A 19,598-nucleotide genomic window follows, 5' to 3' on the forward strand; every position below is an offset into this window, starting at 1 on the left:
GTCTTGTTTACAAAAATGTTAAGTCATTTTAAAAAATGGCTTGTTAATCTTCTACAAATCACAAGTAATGAATATGTGTCAGCCTTCTTGAGATGGGAAAACGTAGTTAAGATGCACAGACTTCCCTTGCCAGGGGTTCCCAGCGGGTCACCAGCGTAAAAGCATATTAGCAGGCTACGATTTCTTCATACAGGCTGTATTAGTGCACATATGAGTCCTTCAGTTCTGTATGAGGACTTATTTATTTCATGGTTGGCTTCTGTGTTGGTGAAAATTATGTCTGAGAGATGGACTGAAACAAAACCAGGCACCAAACAGTTCTGCCTCCAGTTCCCTGCAGCTTTACTTGTTCTCTGTTTATAGACCTAGTGCCTCCCACTGACGGATGGGCTGAGAGCGAAGTGCCACCTTCTCCCCAGCCACACCCCGCTCTGGAACTGGGCCTTGAAGATTACAGCCACAGGTACCGATAAAATGATATAGCGTAAATGTGCCCTGTTATGGTTTTTCTGGGAAAACCCAGCAACCTTATTTTACCTCTGTTTCTTTCCAGAATGGAAAGCTCATAGTATCTATAATTCCTTTCCAGTGAAAACTTCTTATAGCTAATATTGACACCTCAGATGGTTCATTTTCACTTCCTGAAATTTGAGATTCCTCATATGTTATTAAAATATATGGGGAAATTGTTGAATCTTTTTTTACCAAGTTAAAAAACTAGAGAGATGGAACTCAAAAAAAAAGTTATATGCGAGGGTATAAAACAAAACTGAGAAGACATAAAGCTCCTTTTTTTAAAATTCGTAATTGGCAAATTCTAAAGGTATCTTAAAAATATATGTTCCAAGAAAGTTAATGGAATCTAAAAATTAAGGCAACAGCATATGTAATCTAAACTATTGAAAAGAATGCCCAATATTATATCCATTCTGTAATAGAAACAAAAAAAATCAATAATGTTTAGACTCACACAAGCATGAGAAAAAGAGATTTACTAAGCATACACACCATTTGACTACTAGAATTCAGAGATTTTGTTCTTCTGATGAGTTTAAAAATCATTAACTTGTCCCTTTGCTATTTGCTATATTTATTATGGCTGTTAAAAATTGGATATTTTATTCCATTGTTGCCCCATGGTAATCCTGTGAGATTTTTTTCATTTATCTTGCAGCAAGGCTGGTTTCATCACTATTATGTTTTTTATTACAATCTGAGAAAAATAAAACAATGCAAGAGTATGGCTACCTCTATTAGCCAAAAGCTTACCTATATTTAGCTATCTCCTATTCCTACATTTCTGAAGTCAAGTATCTTACTCAGACACAATTTCTTGAACTAGACTGATAATCATAATAATGTTCTTCTAGATCAATATCTCTGGGGGTTTCTTGAGCAAAAATCTGGACATATTTGATTTTGCTTGTTTATTTCCATTGCCTGCCTTTAGTCTGAATCAACAATAACAGTTTGGTAGCATTAAAAAGTCCCCTGATGAAAATAATTTCACTCACCTACCTTACTGTTTATCCAGGGTATATGCACAAAACTGCTAGAACAATGCAGAGATAAATCCCATACAAACCTGTCATGATATATTTATAATAAATATTTATTTGGTCTTAGTCCCATTTCTGGCACTGACCCCTAAAAACCTTGAAATTTCCTAAGTATTGAGAGTGATAAAGGTGTCTTATATAAATGAAGTGGCTTTTGGAAGCATCTAAGGAAGGAGACTGGTTGCCAGTGGAGCCAGTCTTGTGCTGAGAGGGTTGGAACTTCAATCCCATCTAGAGAAATGGGCCTTGAATCAGTTGACCATGGCCAATGATTGAATCAGTCTTGCCTTTGTAATGGGGGCTTCCCAGGTGGCACTTGTGGTAAGGAACATACCTCCCACCGCAGAAGACCTAAGAGATGAGGGTTCGATCCTTGAATCAGGAAGATGCCCTGGAGAAGGAAATATCAACCCACTCCAGTATTCTTGCCTGGAGAATCCCATGGACAGAGGAGTCTGGCGGGCTGTGGTTCATAGGGTTGCAGAGAGTCAGACACAACTAAAGTGACTTAGTGTGTAGGCACTCATGTTTTATGAAACCTCCATAAAACCCCAGAATGGCAGGGTTTGGAGACCTTCTGAGCTGGTAAATATGTGGAGATGTGAGGAGAGGGGTGCACTTAAGAGCACAGAAGCTAGGAGCCCCTTCCCAGATACTTTGCCTCCCACAGCTCTACATGAGGCAGTTCCTAAGTTTTATCCTTAAATAAGAAACCAGTGAGCTAGGAAGTAACATGTTTCTCTGAGTTCTGTAAAGTGAAAGTGAAGTCGCTTAGTTCAGTTTAGTCGCTCAGTCGTGTCTGACTCTTTACGGCCTCATGGACTGTAGCCTACCAGGCTCCTCTATCCATGGGATTTTCCAGGCATGAATACCGGAGTGGGTTGCCATTTCCTTCTCCAGGAGCTCTTCCCAACCCAGGGATTGAACCCAGATCTCCCGCATTGTAGGAAGACGCTTTACCATCTGAGCCACCACAGAAGATAGAGTTCTGTAAGCCACACTCAAGTTCTGATCAAACCCAAGGATAGAAAGGAAAGAGGTAGGATGGGCAGTTTAGGTTAGGAAAACCAAATGAGGAGAGAGGGAAAATGCAGTGTGTTCAGTGTCGTGAAACATATAGTATCTGGGAAAGAAGTTATGGCAAGGGCATGGCCAGCCATTCTCCATGAGCACCGTGCTTCTCCAGAGAGCAGTGGAGAAGAACTGAAGGGTTTGAAGGTGGGAGGTGACGATATCACGATACATGAGTACAGTCGTGGAGGATAAATGGATAAGGGAAGCCATAGACAGGGATACTAGTCTGAAACCACCAGCAAGAGAAGAGAGGGGCTTGAAAAAAAGAAAGAGCAGCATAGCTGGAGAAGAAGGGACAAAGTCAAAGAGATTTTTGAAATGGAATGAACAAATCTAAAGCTTTGAATCACTCAATCTCTCTTTCTCTCTCTCTCGCTCTCTCTCTCTCTCTCTCTCTCTCTCTCTCTCTCTCTCTCTCTTTCTCTCTCTCTCTCCCCACCCCCCTGGGATTCTGTGACCTGTACCATCCTACAAGCTGCTGTGTTGCCTAGGTGACCAGCAGCCATGGGGATTTGGATGTGTGAAACTTAGAGTGAAGGAAGCCTTGGAAGGGAGCCAGGAGGGTTCAGCAAATAAGGCTGTCCTATCTTTTAAAAAAAAAAAGAAAAAAGGTAAAAACCCTCTGAAAGGGAAAAGTAGTGCTTTAAGGGATGGAACCAGTCTTATGAAAGAGAAAGCTTCTAATTCGCAAGGAGTGAAAAATTTCATCAGGCTAAATTTGTGCCTGTACTCTGAACCAAAATGAAATCAGGAATTTAAGTAACTTGTTTTTAGTGATATGGGCTTCCCAGGTGGCACTAGTGGTAAAGAACTCACCTGCCAATGCAAGAGATGTAAGAGATGTGGGTTCATTCCCTGGGTTGGAAAGATTCCCTGGAGGAGGGCATGGCAACCCATGTCAATAATTATTTGACAAAAATTGAGAATGTGTCTAAATTAAAATCATATGTGTGTGGGTGTGTATGTATGTATGTATGTACATATATCGGAGAAGGCAATGGCACCCCACTCTAGTACTCTTGCCTGGAAAATCCCATGGACGGAGAAGCCTGGTAGGCTGCAGTCCATGGGGCCACTAAGAGTCGGACACAACTGAGCAACTTCACTTTCACTTTTCACTTTCATGCTTTGGAGAAGGAAATGGCAACCCACTCCAGTGTTCTTGCCTGGAGAATCCCGGGGAGGGGGGAGCCTGGTGGGCTGCCATCTATGGGGTCGCACAGAGTCGGACACGACTGAAGCGACTTAGCAGCAGCAGCATGTACATATATATGAAAGAAATATATTATCTGCCATGATGTCTCAGAAAGAGATTAAGGCAAATCAACAGCAGACAGAATATATTGAATGTGATTAGCTGTTCAGAAAGCACTTGGTTATTCCCTATGTGTTCACAGTTCCTCTCCCTCTTGGTTCTCTCTCAGTTCTGTCTCTCCTTCTGTCTCTCTTCCCATACACGTGACCTACGTCTGCTCCTACTCATAGTAACCAGACACTGAAGATAATCCATGGCCCCCTGAGACTTTAGACACAATTATTTTGGCATGCCCTTCGAAACCTTCCCTTGCCTTTTAATTTCAGATAGTTCCCCTTGAACATTCATGGCAGGTCTTATAGGTCTTTCACATTCCTGATTCGTCACCATGTTTGGGACACTGGTGTATGTTTCATGCTACCCTTATTTATTCATTATGCGGCATCATCTGACATTGACTATCATTTCTCTTTGATAGATTCCCTGGTTGTTCATGCTGAAAACACAGTCTTTATCTAGGATATGCCTTTCGCCTGCTGTCAACTTGCGTCTTCCACTGCAGCCCACTCAGCCATGAGCACATGCTAACTGCTTTCAGAATTAAAATATGTCATATTTTATAGTTAATCATTATGTCACTGTCTCACACCAAAAAATTCCAATATGTAGCATAAAATTACAAACTGTTTTACTATTCTAATGTTATTTTACTAGTCTAAGTTATTTTCCCATTAGTCAATTCAATACTACACACATTCAAGTACAAGTTCATATTAGCTCTAACCCTACCGTGCCTCATATTACACCTCCTTCCTTCCTTCCTTACATATATGCCAATCTGATACCGGCCTAATTTCCATTTTGTACCATGGCAAGAGAGGTCCTTTTATTGAAGGCTTTCAAAGTGTATACTTGTCCATGTTCAAAACAGTGGTAACAGAAGTATATATCATCATGACTAATGTAATGGACATATCCAGGTTTGCCTGTGTTTATGTACATATAGATATATACATGCACATATATGTGAATATATGTTGTATTCATATGTACAAAGCAGCTTTTTATTTCTTTGATCCTCTTTGATGGTATCTCTGCATCTGTACAAAAAATTCACTTTATTTAGACTGATCCTTACTTGATGTTACTATATTGCTGTCTTGTGTTTTCAGTGGAGATGGGGTTAATTGTTTCCCAAGAGTTTGGGAAAATTTGAGTTCTTATTCTTAATTTGACAGATAATGCCTAGCTTGGTAAAGCATTCTAAAACAGTAAAGTGAATTAACCAAAACATTACACAGTTGGGTAGATTCCCATAGTCTGCCTTGAGCAGAGCTCTTTAAATGCAGCGTGATTTCTTTTAATGAGGAATATTCATGTTGTTCTAAATTTCCTCCCAAAAGGTTTTCATTATAACATGTGGCATATGTTTTGATTAACCCTTTAATTTTCTTTTATTTCACAACATGCACCACTCTGTTGAAATTAAAAAAAAAAAAAACTAACCTAAAATGCAAGCTGCATAAGAGTGTGTGTGAAATTGTACTAAGAGGTAAAGGAGGCAGTTCTGTGGAAGCAGGATCAGCAACAACCTGCATCCCAGGCTGGCCACCATTTTAGCCAAAGATCTTGCGGCTCTGGGAAATGTTCAAGTAGCCACAAGCTGGTCCTGACTTCGCCAGTGGCCAGCTGTTGTGACCTTGGAATGTCAGTCTCCTCTTTGGGCCTCAGTGTCTTACCTACAAGATGAAGAATTAGATGAGGTGACTTTAATGACTTCCAACTCTTCAATTCTCTGGTTGCATGAAGGCCATGAGTCTCTCTGACACTAAAACCGTATCATCACAAGAGATCAAAGGATGAAAAACTAAGTGCAAATAAATGTCGGATAACACATTTAAAGGCAAGTGCTTCCAAAACATCAAGGTTCAAAGGAAAGCTCATATTCACCATGGCGTCTCAGAATTCCTCTTTAAAGTGAACTAAAACAATTAAAATATTCTATTATGCCAGGCCAGTCAATAGCACAAATGGATCAGGATTTATGTTTACAGTTAACATGTTTGCCACCATCACTAGATACCCCATCTAATATGTTTGACATCAGTAGCTTTCTTGGCTGAGAATGTAGCCAGACACCAAGAAAGAAGCCAAAGTGGGGAGGCGGGGGAGAAGAAAAGAAAAATCTTTCATAATTCTAAAGAGTAGCTTTAAATTTCTTGAGCAGTTTTCATGAAAAATATACAGTTGTCTCTTGGTATCCATGAGGAATTTGTTCCAGGACTCCCAGGGGTACTAAAATCTGCAGGTGCTCAAGTCCCTGGTATAAAACGGTATTCTGTTTGTATATAGCATCCTCCCATATGCTTCAAACCACTTAATACAATGTAGATGCTATGTAAATAGTTGTCAGAGCATGGGAAGTTCAAATTTTGCTTTTTGAAACTTTCCAGAATATTTTCTTTTCTGAATATTGTTGGTCCCAGGTTGGATGATCCTTACATGCCATGCTGAGGATACAGAGGATAGACTGTAATTTTTTCGCTGAAGAGTTCCTTAGACCCTCATTCAAAGACCAGACGAAGCTACAGAAACAAATGAAATGATTAAAGTTTACTTTTGTAAGCTTTTGTTGAGCTCTTGCTGTATATTAGGCACTATTGTCAGTATTTAATGTATCATCATTTATTTCACCCTTATAACAACTTTATTAAGTAAATTCTATTACGGTCCACTTCTTAAAAAGATTATTTTCTGTTATGGTTGGCTACAGGTTATTGAATATAGTTTCCTGTGCTGTATACACTGTCCATTTTATGCATTAGGCCACCCACCCTGGCATCTCACTCCCAAGCCCATGGCCCTAAACCACCTTACTGTGTGTGTGTGTGTGTGTTAGTTGTCACTCATGTCCGACTCTTTGCAACCCCATGGACTGTAACCCACCAGTCTCCTCTGTCCATGGAATTTTCCAAGCAGGAATACTGGAGTGGGTTGGCATGTCCTTCTCCAGGGGATCTTCCTGACCCAGGGATAGAACTTGGGTCTCCCACATTGCAAGCAGATTCTTGACCATCTAAGCCACCAGGAAAGTCCATAAATCTTATACCACAGTCCTTCTAAATAGGAGAGAAGGGCTTTTAGTTACAAGCCCACAGAAAGTCTGACAAAAACAGAGAAGCCAAAAAAAAAAAAACCAAACTGTAAAAAAAATTAACTTGTAAAACCAAAATTTACAGTCATTTGAAAAGCAAAAGCAGGTCTATTTATTTATCTGAGTATTTCCTAAATGCTCCTACTGTACTTAGTCTGGCCCAGGCCCTAGTCTCCTTATTTTACAAATCGTTTGTAAAATAATCATTTGTAACTCATTTTATCTGATGGCAAAGCGTCTGCTTACAATGCGGCAGACCTGGATTCGATCCCTGGGTCGGGAAGATCCCCTGGAGAAGGGAATGGCAACTCACTCCAGTATTCATGCCTGGAAAATCCCATGGACCAAGGAGCCAGCTGGGCTACAGTCCATGGGGTCACAAAGAGTCAGACACGACTGAGTGACTTCACTTCACTTCACCCATGGGAGATAAGGAGTGTAATTATACCCATTTTATACACACTTAAAAAATTGAAGCACAGAGAGGTTCAGTAACTTGGCTGGGTTCCACAGCTAGTAAGGAACAGAGCCAGGATTTTAAAGCCAGACCTGCTCTGGACTTTGTGCTTTTGAATGCTCTGCTGTGTTACACTACATTACGATAGCAGAGGCTCATTCATTCAGCAGTATTATTATTGCTGCAAGGCAGCATTAAATATGCATGACTAATAAGTTTCAAGAAAGATTGAACCTTTTTTGATATATTTGGTTAAGAAATTGAGATTTCCCAGTACATTTTAAGATTCTCATTCATAATGGTTGAGTTTTTTAGTTGTTATTTTATTGTTTACAGTGTCAAATCCCAACTGTTTGAAAAAATTCAAACTTAGTCCTTTCTGATTTACCAAGAAGACTTCATTTTATTTTTTCCTGTATTTAAGATTAAAGTTGTGTTGAAATGAACTGCCATATTTACTTTCTAAATATATGTACCAAGGGAGAAAGGGCTCTAAGTTAATGTATGAAAAGTATATAAATATAAATTATTTCTAGATCAGGAAATGAGCTATTGTCTGTAATTCCCTTATATAATGCCCTCCATCCTCAAGCAAATAAATAAAATATTCAGCAGAAATAAAATTCTTTGAGATTGAATACAAGTACTAGGAAGTCTATAATGGGCATTTGATGTATCTTGTGTCTAAATTGTCAGCTGTGCTTTTCCTGTTATTTCCTGTTGGTATTATTGATGAGCAGACTATTTGGTCAGCATTAACATTACTTTTAGAAAATAGACCTAAATAAAGTAGAAAACCCAACTACCACAGCCATTAGTCATTCAACAGGATGGTTTTCTCAAAAGGATACAGCCCTTTCACTTGTTTTTTTAAAGGAAGGGTATGCTTAGCCCACAGACCTCTCTTAACCTACATTTAGGCTCAGCTAATATCTAGTGACATCCTTTGAAGCACTAGTGGTTCCCAGGTTCACTTTACCCACTTAAAGTTATATATTGTACAGCAGGATCCCAATTAGCAGAAATCAGTGAAGAGGAAAACATGATATTAGCCAGAGAATACTATGTAAATTGCAGAAGGTGATAAAATGCAGGAAAACAGAGTTGCTACATCTCATAAGAGATACCTGCGGTTCACCAACTGGTTGAAAATGCCTGGTTGGGAGCCACAGAGGGAGTGATGAAGAGCTCTGTTCAAAATGAGAACTGCTGCCTGTAATTTTTTATTTTTTTTTTAAATTCTAAACCTAAATCTGGCGTATGGCTTCTTTCTGCAGCTCTGGGGTGGACTCGGCAGTGTATTTTCCAGATCAGCATATCAACTTTAGATCTGTGACACCAGCCAGGCAGCCTGAATCAATGAATCTGAAAGCCTCAAAGAGCATGGACCTCGGTAAGTGAGGGTGAGGTGATGTCCAGGTCAGCTGTCTAGCCTCAGCCCATCTGTCTTCCTGAATGTCCTGCCTTTGTTTCTTCAACTCCAACCTTAGGGGGCAAGGTCTGCTGAAGCATGGTAAAAGGGATAATAGTCATCCTATCTTTCTGTCTCTTACCACACATTTAACCCTAATTACTCCTTTTTAAAAGAGAGATAAGTGACATTTTTATCAAGTGGGCCATATAGGTCAGAAAAGTAGGAGTATTCCTTCTGGAAGATCTGAATGCAAAGCGTCTTTAACTCACCTGCCTTTGCGTTTGTACTTTCATGTCTGAGGTACCTTTCCATTTCTCGAGTACATCCATGTTGCGGGGCCTGGGAAGATCATGAAGTTCAATGAATCCTCTCCCATAGAGCATCCCATCTCTGTGTGCAGTGTTTGGGGACAGTGGCAGTGAAGAAACTTTATCTCTTTAAATGCCCATCTTCAAATCCATCACCAGGTTTGCCAGATTGAGGGTATCTAAGAACCCAGTTTCATGCCCAGACAACCTCAGTGAGGTTCTGAGTCCTACAGAGAATTTCTGGGAGAGTGTTTGAATCCTACAGAGAATATCTGGGTTAGGTGTTGGTTGCCAGGGCAATCAAGAACTGCTGAAAACTGTATTCCCAGGCTCTAGAATGTGAAACCTTGGAAGATATCTCAGACACCTAAGCACATTACTGCCTTCCCATGGGCCCTTAGAGAGAGAATGATTAGAATAGGGTGCTAGTGCAAAATAAATTTTCAGCAACATATTCACTGATTCCTGAATGCTCAGAGACCAAGCCCTGCCAATTTCCTACCACCCCCACCCCGATGCACATTACATATTTCATTAGTAGCACCAAGAAAATGGAATAATCAAAACTGTGTGTTCCATTTAACAATCTGATAAATAGTGCTTATCTGTTACTCATTTACAAGAGTTCAGAAAAATGTTCAGTCATGATGAAACAAGAAAAATTGATTCTGTTTTCTATAAATGAACTAGATCACTAGGATACATTTGCTCTAATCATCTATAGCAAGACTGATAGAAACCTTAATAAGGAAGCTGTCTTGAGCACTGGTACAAAAGGGATATTTTCTCTCTAGTGTGAACCCCTGACAGACCAAAGGAATAATGCATGACAGTGTCATAGGTTATTACTAATTATGAAAGGAGCAATTTGTTTTTATAGAATGCTTGATAAATATTTCCTGTTCTGTCTTCCCAACTTCTCTATAAAGAAGATGAATGGATAAAAACTGCTCTTAATTTGGGATAAGAAATATATTACTGTTTTCCTCACTTAGTTTAAAAAAAGGAAAAAAGGCCAGTAGTACGGTTTTTAAAAGTCTCTGCAAAAGAAAAAAAAAAAAAAAAAGCAGCCATTTATTTTAAAAAAAAGATATCAGATCTATAAAAATAAAACCTAAACCATGTCCAGAAACTGCATTTCTGTTCAATTTTTTTGTTACTGAAAGCTTTGTTTTTAAACAGTTTTCTCTTTTAGATTGAAATAGCCCTTGCAAAATATGAACAGTTAGCAGCGACCCATTGCATTTTAGAGTACTTATCCCATACATGACAATAATGTTTGTTCAATTTTACATAGTAGGGCAAAGGTTATGAGTTATTTTCTTTAGGACATGGGTATCAAATTAAAGGCATTGACTTAAATGCACTATACAGCACAAGTGGCAAACTATGCTATGAAAACATTTTTAAACTAATTATGAAAGTTTGGTCCCTTCCAGGAAATGCCAAATCAAACCTAACAGTCTCTCAGCGAGCTCTGAGGTCAATATTCTAGGGCCATTCTGAACCCCTATTCCCAGAACAATTGAGTGAGCTCAATAAATATGTGATTTTTCTCAATGAATAAACTTAGATGATACCAGAAAGGTAAACATTTGGAAGTGCCTTCCTTGTTTGATTAGATGAAAAAGATACTGTAAGTAGTTTAGCTTTCCATATATAGCACTGGGCCAATGTAAAGAATTCATGTATTTGCTAAAAAGGTTGGTGACTGTACTTAGAGGGATAATCCTCCGAGCAGGGTCAAGATCCATTCTTCAGTTTTTCTTTTTTTTTTTTTTAATTGAGGTATTTAGGCTGAATAGCAAATTAGTGCTATTTGATTATATTTGACCTAGAAAAACAGCAATTTTATATGACTCAAAATAGAAGATAAACCTCCTACTTATTGCATAATTTATGTTGAATATTCCTCCTTTAGAAAATCTTTAAACATCTTCAAAGACTAATAGACCTCATTGGTACCTTCCTTTTTTTTTTTTTTTTTGGTTTCACTTTTGCTAGTGAGTCTAATCCAGTTTTTTAATTTGCATATTATGTTCAAATTATTTTAAAGGTGAATGACTTCCATTTGTTTATTTTCACTTATGTTTTTAAAGACAGTTCTTACTGTGAAAAATAAAACCACCTCATTCCCATCTCTTTCTTTTTTCACAAGATACAAACATATTTTAAAATACTTTGCTAGCTATTTACTATCCATCTATGTTCAAACATCTCTGTCACACATTGTGTTTCTTTATGCTAATTGTATGGAACCAAAGCAAAAACAATACCCAGCTGTGGATGTGGCTGGTGATAGAGCAAGGTCCAATCTGTAAAGAGCAATATTGCATAGGAACCTGGAATGTCACGTCCATGAATCAAGGCAAATTGGAAGTGGTCAAACAAGAGATGGCAAGAGTGAACGTCAACATTCTAGGAATCAGCGAACTAAAATGGACTGGAATGGGTGAATTTAACTCAGATGACCATTATATCTACTATTGCGGGCAGGAATCCCTCAGAAGAAATGGAGTAGCCATCATGGTCAACAAAAGAGTCCAAAATGCAGTACTTGGATGCAATCTCAAAAACGACAGAATGACCTCTGTTCATTTCCAAGGCAAACCATTCAATATCACAGTAATCCAAGTCTAAGCCCCAACCAGTAATGCTGAAGAAGCTGAAGTTGAATGGTTCTATGAAGACCTACAAGACCTTTTAGAACTAACACCCAAGAAAAGGGGACTGGAATGCAAAAGTAGGAAGTCAGAAACACCTGGAGTAACAGGCAAATTGGGCCTTGGAATGTGGAATGAAGAAGGGCAAAGACTAATAGAGTTTTGCCAAGAAAATGTGCTGGTCATAGCAAACACCCTCTTCCAACAACACAAGAGAAGACTCTACACATGGACATCACCAGATGGTCAACACCAAAATCAGATTGATTATATTCTTTGCAGCCAAAGATGGAGAAGCTCTATACAGTCAACAAAAACAAGACCAGGAGCTGACTGTGACTTAGATCATGAACTCCTTATTATCAAATTCAGACTTAAATTGAAGAAAGTAGGGAAAACCGCTAGACCATTCAGGTATGACCTAAATCAAATCCCTTATGATTATACAGTGGAAGTGAGAAATAGATTGAAGGGCCTAGATCTGATAGATAGAGTGCCTGATGACCTATGGAATGAGGTTCGTGACATTGTACAGAAGACAGGGATCAAGACCATCCCCATGGGAAAAAAATGCAAAAAAGCAAAATGGCTGTCTGAGGAGCCCTTACAAATAGCTGTGAAAAGAAGAGAAGTGAAAAGCAAAGGAGAAAGGGAAAGATATAAGCATCTAAATGCAGAGTTCCAAAGAATAGCAAGAAGAGATAAGAAAGCCTTCTTCAGCAATCAGTGCAAAGAAATAGAGGAAAAGAACAGAATGGGAAAGACTAGAGATCTCTTCAAGAAAATTAGAGATACCAAGGGAACATTTCTTGCAAAGGTGGGCTCAATAAAGGACAGAAATGGTATGGACCAAACAGAAGCAGAAGATATTAAGAAGAGGTGGCAAGAATACACAGAACTGTACTAAAAAGATCTTCAAGACCAAGATAATCACGATGGTATGATCACTCATCTAGAGCCACACATCCTGGAATGTGAAGTCAAGTGGGCCTTAGAAAGCATCACTACGAACAAAGCTAGTGGAGGTGATGAAATTCCAGTTGAGCTATTTCAAATCCTGAAAGATGATGCTGTGAAAGTGCTGCACTCAATATGCCAGCAAATTTGGAAGACTCAGCAGTGGCCACAGGACTGGAAAAGGGCAGTTTTCATTCCAATTCCAAAGAAAGGCAATGCCAAAGAATGCTCAAACTACTGTACAATTGCACTCATCTCACATGCTAGTAAAGTAATGCTCAAAATTCTCCAAGCCAGGCTTCAGCAATATGTGAACTTCCTGATGTTCAAGCTGGTTTTAGAAAAGGCAGAGGAACCAGAGATCAAATTGCCAACATCCACTGGATCATGGAAAAAGCAAGAGAGTTCCAGAAAAACATCGATTTCTGCTTTATTGTCTATGCCAGCAGCTTTGACTGTGTGGATCACAATAAACTGTGGAAAATTCTTCAAGAGATGGGAATACTAGACCACCTGACCTGCCTCTTGAGAAATCTGTATGCAGGCCAGGAAGCAACAGTTAGAACTGGATATGGAACAACAGACTGGTTCCAAATAGGAAAAGGAGTACGTCAAGGCTGTATATCGTCACCCTGCTTATTTAACTTCTATGCAGAGTACATTATGAGAGACACTGGACTGGAAGAAACACAAGCTGGAATCAAGACTGCCGGGAGAAATATCAATAACCTCAGATACGCAGATGACACCACCCTTATGGCAGAAAGTGAAGAGGATCTAAAATCCTCTTGATGAAAGTGGAAGAGGAGAGTGAAAAATTTGGCTTAAAACTCAAAATTCATAAAACGAAGATCATGGCATCCGGTCCCATCACTTCATGGGAAATAGATGGGGAAACAGTGGAAACAGTGTCAGACTTTCTTTTTTTGGGCTCCAAAATCACTGCAGATGGTGATTGCAGCCATGAAATTAAAAGACACCTACTCCTTGGAAGAAAAGTTATGACCAACCTAGATAGTATATTCAAAAGCAGAGACATTACTTTGCCAACTAAGGTCCGTCTAGTCAAGGCTATGGTTTTTCCAGTGGTCATGTATGGATGTGAGAGCTGGACTGTGAAGAAGGCTGAGCGCCGAAGAATTGATGCTTTTGAACTGTGGTGTTGGAGAAGACTCTTGAGAGTCCCTTGGACTTCAAGGAGATCCAACCGGTCCATTCTAAAGATCAGCCCTGGGATTTCTTTGGAAGGAATGATGCTAAAGCTGAAACTCCAGTACTTTGGCCACCTCTTGTGAAGAGTTGACTCATTAGAAAAGACTCTGATGCTGGGAGGGATTGGGGGCAGGAGGAGAAGGGGACAACAGAGGATGAGATGGCTGGATGGCATCACTGACTCGATGGACGTGAGTCTGTGTGAACTCCAGGAGTTGGTGATGGACAAGGAGGCCTGGCGTGCTGTGATTCATGGGGTCGCAAAGAGTCGGACACGACTGAGCAACTGAACTGAACTGGTGTTGTATGAAGGACTCTTACTTTTCCCTTTTTGATTAAATTTGGGCTTAATTTATAGTTGGGATTTTTGGTTTGGGTGAGCAGGCTTGGTTCATTTGAATTTCTTATTCTGTGATATGTTTATTCATATTCTTTGCCAAAAATGTTTGCATTTGTTAATTTTTTTCATCTTTTAGAATATTATTATATATGTTGTAAATAACTTTTTCCAATCTATTATTCGTCTTCTTAGTTTGATCATGGTATCCTTTACTATAAAAGATGTTTTATTCTTATATAGTCAGACACGACTCTATAGGCTCTATACAAGAGTCTATAAGAGTCTCTACCTTTTGAAGGTAGAAATGAGTGACTTCACTTTCACTTTTCACTTTCATGAATTGGAAAAGGAAATGCCAACCCACTCCAGTGTTCTTGCCTGGAAAATCCCAGGGACTGGGGAGCCTGGTGGGCTGCCGTCTATGGGGTCGCACAGAGTCGGACATGACTGAAGCGACATCGCAGTGCAGTAGCAGCTCATCAAAAAATTAAAGAGGAGTGCTTCTATTGTGTTCGTGTGCCCATTAATTATGAAGTTTGCTATTGGTTCCTGGTAGAAATGTTTTTATCAGTTTGAATGTTTCTTTGTATTCCTAGCTTCTTGAAAAGTTCTTTATTTGCTCACGTTGTTTAATCAGGAATGGATATTGAATTTTATTAAGTGATTTTAAGGATCTATATCGGATGATTGTGTGTAGTTCATTCTTTATGACTATAGTGAGTTATAATAATAGATTTCCCAATATTAAATCTTTGATTTTTCTGAATGACTACATTTTTCTCTGTATTTGAAGAAGGTAGAAATGAGTAACACATTTTATCTATGTGATCTAAAATGTAGGTGTAAGACCCTGATTATAATTTTATTCGGTGGTGTTAATTCCTATATACTTAAAGGTATAGTTTTTTTTTTTTTTTTAGGCCATTCTCCCTCAGTATTTGTGGATACTTTTCTGGCATGCATGTGGCCACATTTAAGTCAGATCAGAAAGGATTCAAATGATGAATAAAAGGAATTTATTTTTAAGTAATTAGTTGTAACTATGCTTATTCAAAGGGGTTAGGGTGTCATTTTCTGGGTTTTCCAGAAAATCAATCTTTTTCTACTAATTGTAGACTTTCCTCTATTTATTTAAATTACCAGAATTACTATGTTCAGTCTGGATCCCTTTAATTTGTTCGTAATTGAGCTTGTGTGGGTGTTGAGTTGGAAGCTCTCAGGAGCTGAATAACACAGCTGCCTCTTTGGCCTTTGGCATAGGGTTTTCCCCCCGAAGAGCTGCCCTCATTGGCAGGGCGCCAGAGAGTCATATTCAAAGACTTTTTGATGAAGTACAAACATCTTTCACATCCAGGCCTGGTGTTTTATGACCCTGTAATAGTATTGAAGAATTAGTCTAAATTATTCAAGGAATAATTTTTGTTCCACTCCCTGACCGACTCTACAGCCCAATTCAAAGTTAAGTTTCAAATGCTATTTCCCACAAGATTTTCTTTTTCCTAAGCATTTTCTCTCCTGTTTCAAATTGGCCTCCTCCTCCCATTTCAGAGGAGTGTTCTGTAACACAGTAAGAGGAAGGCTGAGGGCAGTGCAGATGGAAGATACTGACCAGCTGTCCTGCCTCTGTTCAATGAGAGGAAATGAGCTTCAAGTGATGCATGAGGCATTCAAATGAAATTTTAGGAAGTTTCCTGACAATGAAGGTTGTTAACATTCCATGTCTCACAGTCTCTTAAAACAGTGCAAGTGTCTTGAATGACTTGTCCCTAAAATCAAGACGATAGATAAATCGGCTGATTTTCTTTCAAGAGCTGTGATTCAGAATTTAATTTTCTGTTACTTGCTTGCTGGAAATTTGTATTAAGGTAGAAGTACTGGTAGACATTCACAGTCAAAGTAAATTCTTAATCGACTGATTTCTCAAATCAACAAAAGATTTGGGTCAACTTTTGAATATAACCCTTGCATACACAAAAGACATTCCTCTCAGAACAGTCCGGTATCTCTAATATCCAATGGAAAGGGGGCATGAAAAAAGTTAATTAAACCCATTCCACTGTTCTAATACTTTCTTTTTAATTTTTTTGTACATTAAGGAACTTTCATATGCATTCCCAGAAATAAGACAAAAATCCTGAACATTGAATATATAGAAGAATTTTCATAAAACTACACTCTGATAACTGAGACTGATTTATCAATTAATATATATCATATAATACCATATGATATTTTAACATTTTTAATATGTTTTTATTTATATCAATGGATCTTCTTTATTGTTCATCAATAAGTGATACCTCTGAATTTGGTGAAAGCTGAATTGAGTACCACTATTTAAAATATAACGTTGACTTATTAAAAACAACAACAACCACCTGGTTGGTAAAGAAAAATTAATGGTAATACTAAAAGAATCTACTATCTGTAATAAATGAGGAAGAGCTCAAGGACATAATCAGATATATTCCCTAAGCTTTAGGAAATCAAAATGAAGGAATTACAGAGAAAATTTGCTTATTCATTGCACAAATGTTTCTTGAGTGCCTCCTGTGTGCCAGGAAGTGCATTAAATACTGAGGATTCGGCAGTGAGAAAAATGGAACTTGATGTGGGCACCCATGAAAACCCTAACAAGAAAGGGAAACTGAAGAGCGGAGATTCCCAGAAAGAAGTACTGACATGATGATGATGACTTATCTCAGGGAGAAGAAATGAGAGAGGCACCTGAAGCGCTCGTGTGGCTGCTCTAAGAGTTAACTGAAAGCCTTGGCCAGGTGGAGAAGAGAAAAGTGAAAAAGCGAAAGTCACTCAGTTGTGTCCGACTCTTTGTGACCCCATGGACAGTTCATGGAACTCTCCAGGCCAGAATACTGGAGTGATAGCCTTTCCCTTCTCCAGGGGATCTTCCCAACCCAGGGATCAAACCCAGGTCTCCCACATTGCAGGCAGATTCTTTACCAGCTGAGCCACAAGGGAAGCCCAGAGAAGAGAAAGAGAGAAGCAAATGGTGTGGGGGAAAAAAAAAAGGTGACAACAGTCTTAAAAGAAGCAATGTAGAAAGAGCTAAACAGCTGCACACAATGAGGCTTGCAAAACCTTTAGGAGTTAGACAGCTATTTTTAGAACACGAAAAACGAATTGTGGTGGCCCATTGTTTAGAGCAGGTAACAGCTGTCAGGTAGAAAGCAGAGCTACCCAGTTCCTGTGTTAATTTTATCTTCATGCACACAGAGTATGATGTTCAAACATAGCTGCCAGCATGCAGAAGTCTGGATGGTTTGCCTCCCTGTGCACTAAGGGGCTTGGGATTATAGAGCCACCATCCCTTATCATTAGAAAGGAAGAGTGGGCCTCACACTGGAGGGCAGGAAGCAAATTACCAATTTTCGACAAAGATGATGAATTCCAGAAACAACTGGTGAAACTAGTGATCTCAATGCTAATTCTCGGAGGATTTCTCTTTGTAAAACAAAAAGAAAGAAAACAAGAAGTGGCCATTAGCCACCTGCAGAGGAGTCTCTGAAGCAACTGGTGTCTCCTTTCCCTTTTGATGGGATTTCTAGATTGATAATCATGGGAATAGTATGAATACAGTTTACATTGATTTTAGTAAAAGTATTTCCATTTGTTTTCTGATTAAGACTTTTACCAAATTACACACTAAGGTAATAGCATTAGGATGCCCCCTTCCCAAAATGTGCTAATTGAGACTCATTATCACTCTGAAAGGAATTAAATAATGTATCCTATAAGACTCTGTACTTGGCCCTTCTTGTTATATTCTAACAAAACAACAGAATTTGATGAAGATTGGGTAGATATAACTTGGATGAAGACATGAAAGGCATTCTTATCAAATTGTTAATAAATGTTGTCTCAGAGAATTAAGTAATATGTTAGATTGACAGAATGAGCATTCAAGTGATTTATTTAGAATTGAAGATGGGATTTATCTAATAATGATTAATTAATTGAATAGGCATTGTTGGATGCTTTCTATGTGCCAGGCAATCAGCTAGGTGAAGACGATAAAGTCTCTACTCTTATGGTATTGCCATTCTTGTTGGGTAAATAGGTGATAAAGTTGCATAGCAGTAAATAATAAAATTTCAGATAGAGATGATTTCTCTGAAGCCAAATTCAAGTACTGATGAAGACTGAGAGAGAAGCCTATTTTAGACACAGTGGTGAAAGATAAAGGCAATGTCTTGAAGTTGGGTTAAAAGAAATCAGCTGTACAAGTATAGAGTTTAGGAGACCTGGGATAATAGCAGTGACTGAAGATGTTCCTGGATTTTGTCTCTTACCGGACATGACCACCTCCAAAGCTCCTTCCATGTTATCAGGTCAAGGACAATAGCAGACCCACTATACACCGGCTTGGCCATAACCCACCTAGAGTGCTGTATTTAATTCTGGCAACAATATTTTAATAGAGACGAAAACAGTGTAGAACACATCCAGATACTGATGAGAGGCCTCGAAATTTTTCATGTCTGATGAAAAATAGTTGAAAGAAATAAAACTACTTTGCCTAAAAGGTAGGTGACTTAAGAGACATATGAGACTTCTCCTTAGATATTTTAATGACTAACATTAAAAAAACTCAAATCTGTTTAAAATTTGAATCTGCCCCTGAAATGTATCAAACAATGATAGCGACAATCAGTTACATCAAGTTTACAAGCTTTGAAATCTAGAAAGCTAATAATGATGGAAAATTAATTCTGGTTTGTGGCATGTTTGGTATGCAAGGAAAGAATAGATATTTAAATTGAAATGACTCACAAAGACTGAGAATCAAAATTCATCAGGAAAATGGAAAAGGAATCACTATGTATTTTTCATTTTTAGATAGAAGTTTTTTTTTGTTTGTTTAAGTTAGTCTACCTTAATATGTTTATATAATTAAAGTAACCACACAGGTTATAACTGAAGTAGGGTGACTAGATGAAAACAAGCTAAATGAGTTTAGAGAAATTATGTATCAGGACTCACTCAGGCTGAATTCTTCTCTGATAAAAAAAGAGAAATAGGTAAAACTTTGAATAACTGACCTTGCACATCCAAACACAGGCCTCTTTCAAAACATTAAGGAAAACCAACATTTATTGACTAAAACACATAAGTAAATTTTAGACAATTGCACATTTAAAACTGAAAATAAATTGTGGAATAGTATAAATATTAACTAAATTATAG

General features: G+C 38.4%; 1 protein-coding gene across 4 annotated transcripts in view; it reads left to right on the forward strand.

Moving 5' to 3' along the window:
• Nucleotides 1-19,598, forward strand: part of PARD3B (par-3 family cell polarity regulator beta) — a 1,140,922-nt gene that overhangs the window by 684,574 nt on the left and 436,750 nt on the right. For all 4 annotated transcript variants that reach the window (XM_068967371.1, XM_068967374.1, XM_068967373.1 and 1 more), the window contains 2 exons: nucleotides 364-463; nucleotides 8,777-8,892. In XM_068967371.1, the coding sequence (XP_068823472.1) occupies nucleotides 364-463; nucleotides 8,777-8,892 (216 nt within the window). The remainder of the gene's footprint in view (nucleotides 1-363; nucleotides 464-8,776; nucleotides 8,893-19,598) is intronic.

Source organism: Capricornis sumatraensis, chromosome 3, assembly GCF_032405125.1.
Source record: "Capricornis sumatraensis isolate serow.1 chromosome 3, serow.2, whole genome shotgun sequence".
Classification (NCBI taxonomy): Eukaryota; Metazoa; Chordata; class Mammalia; order Artiodactyla; family Bovidae; genus Capricornis; species Capricornis sumatraensis.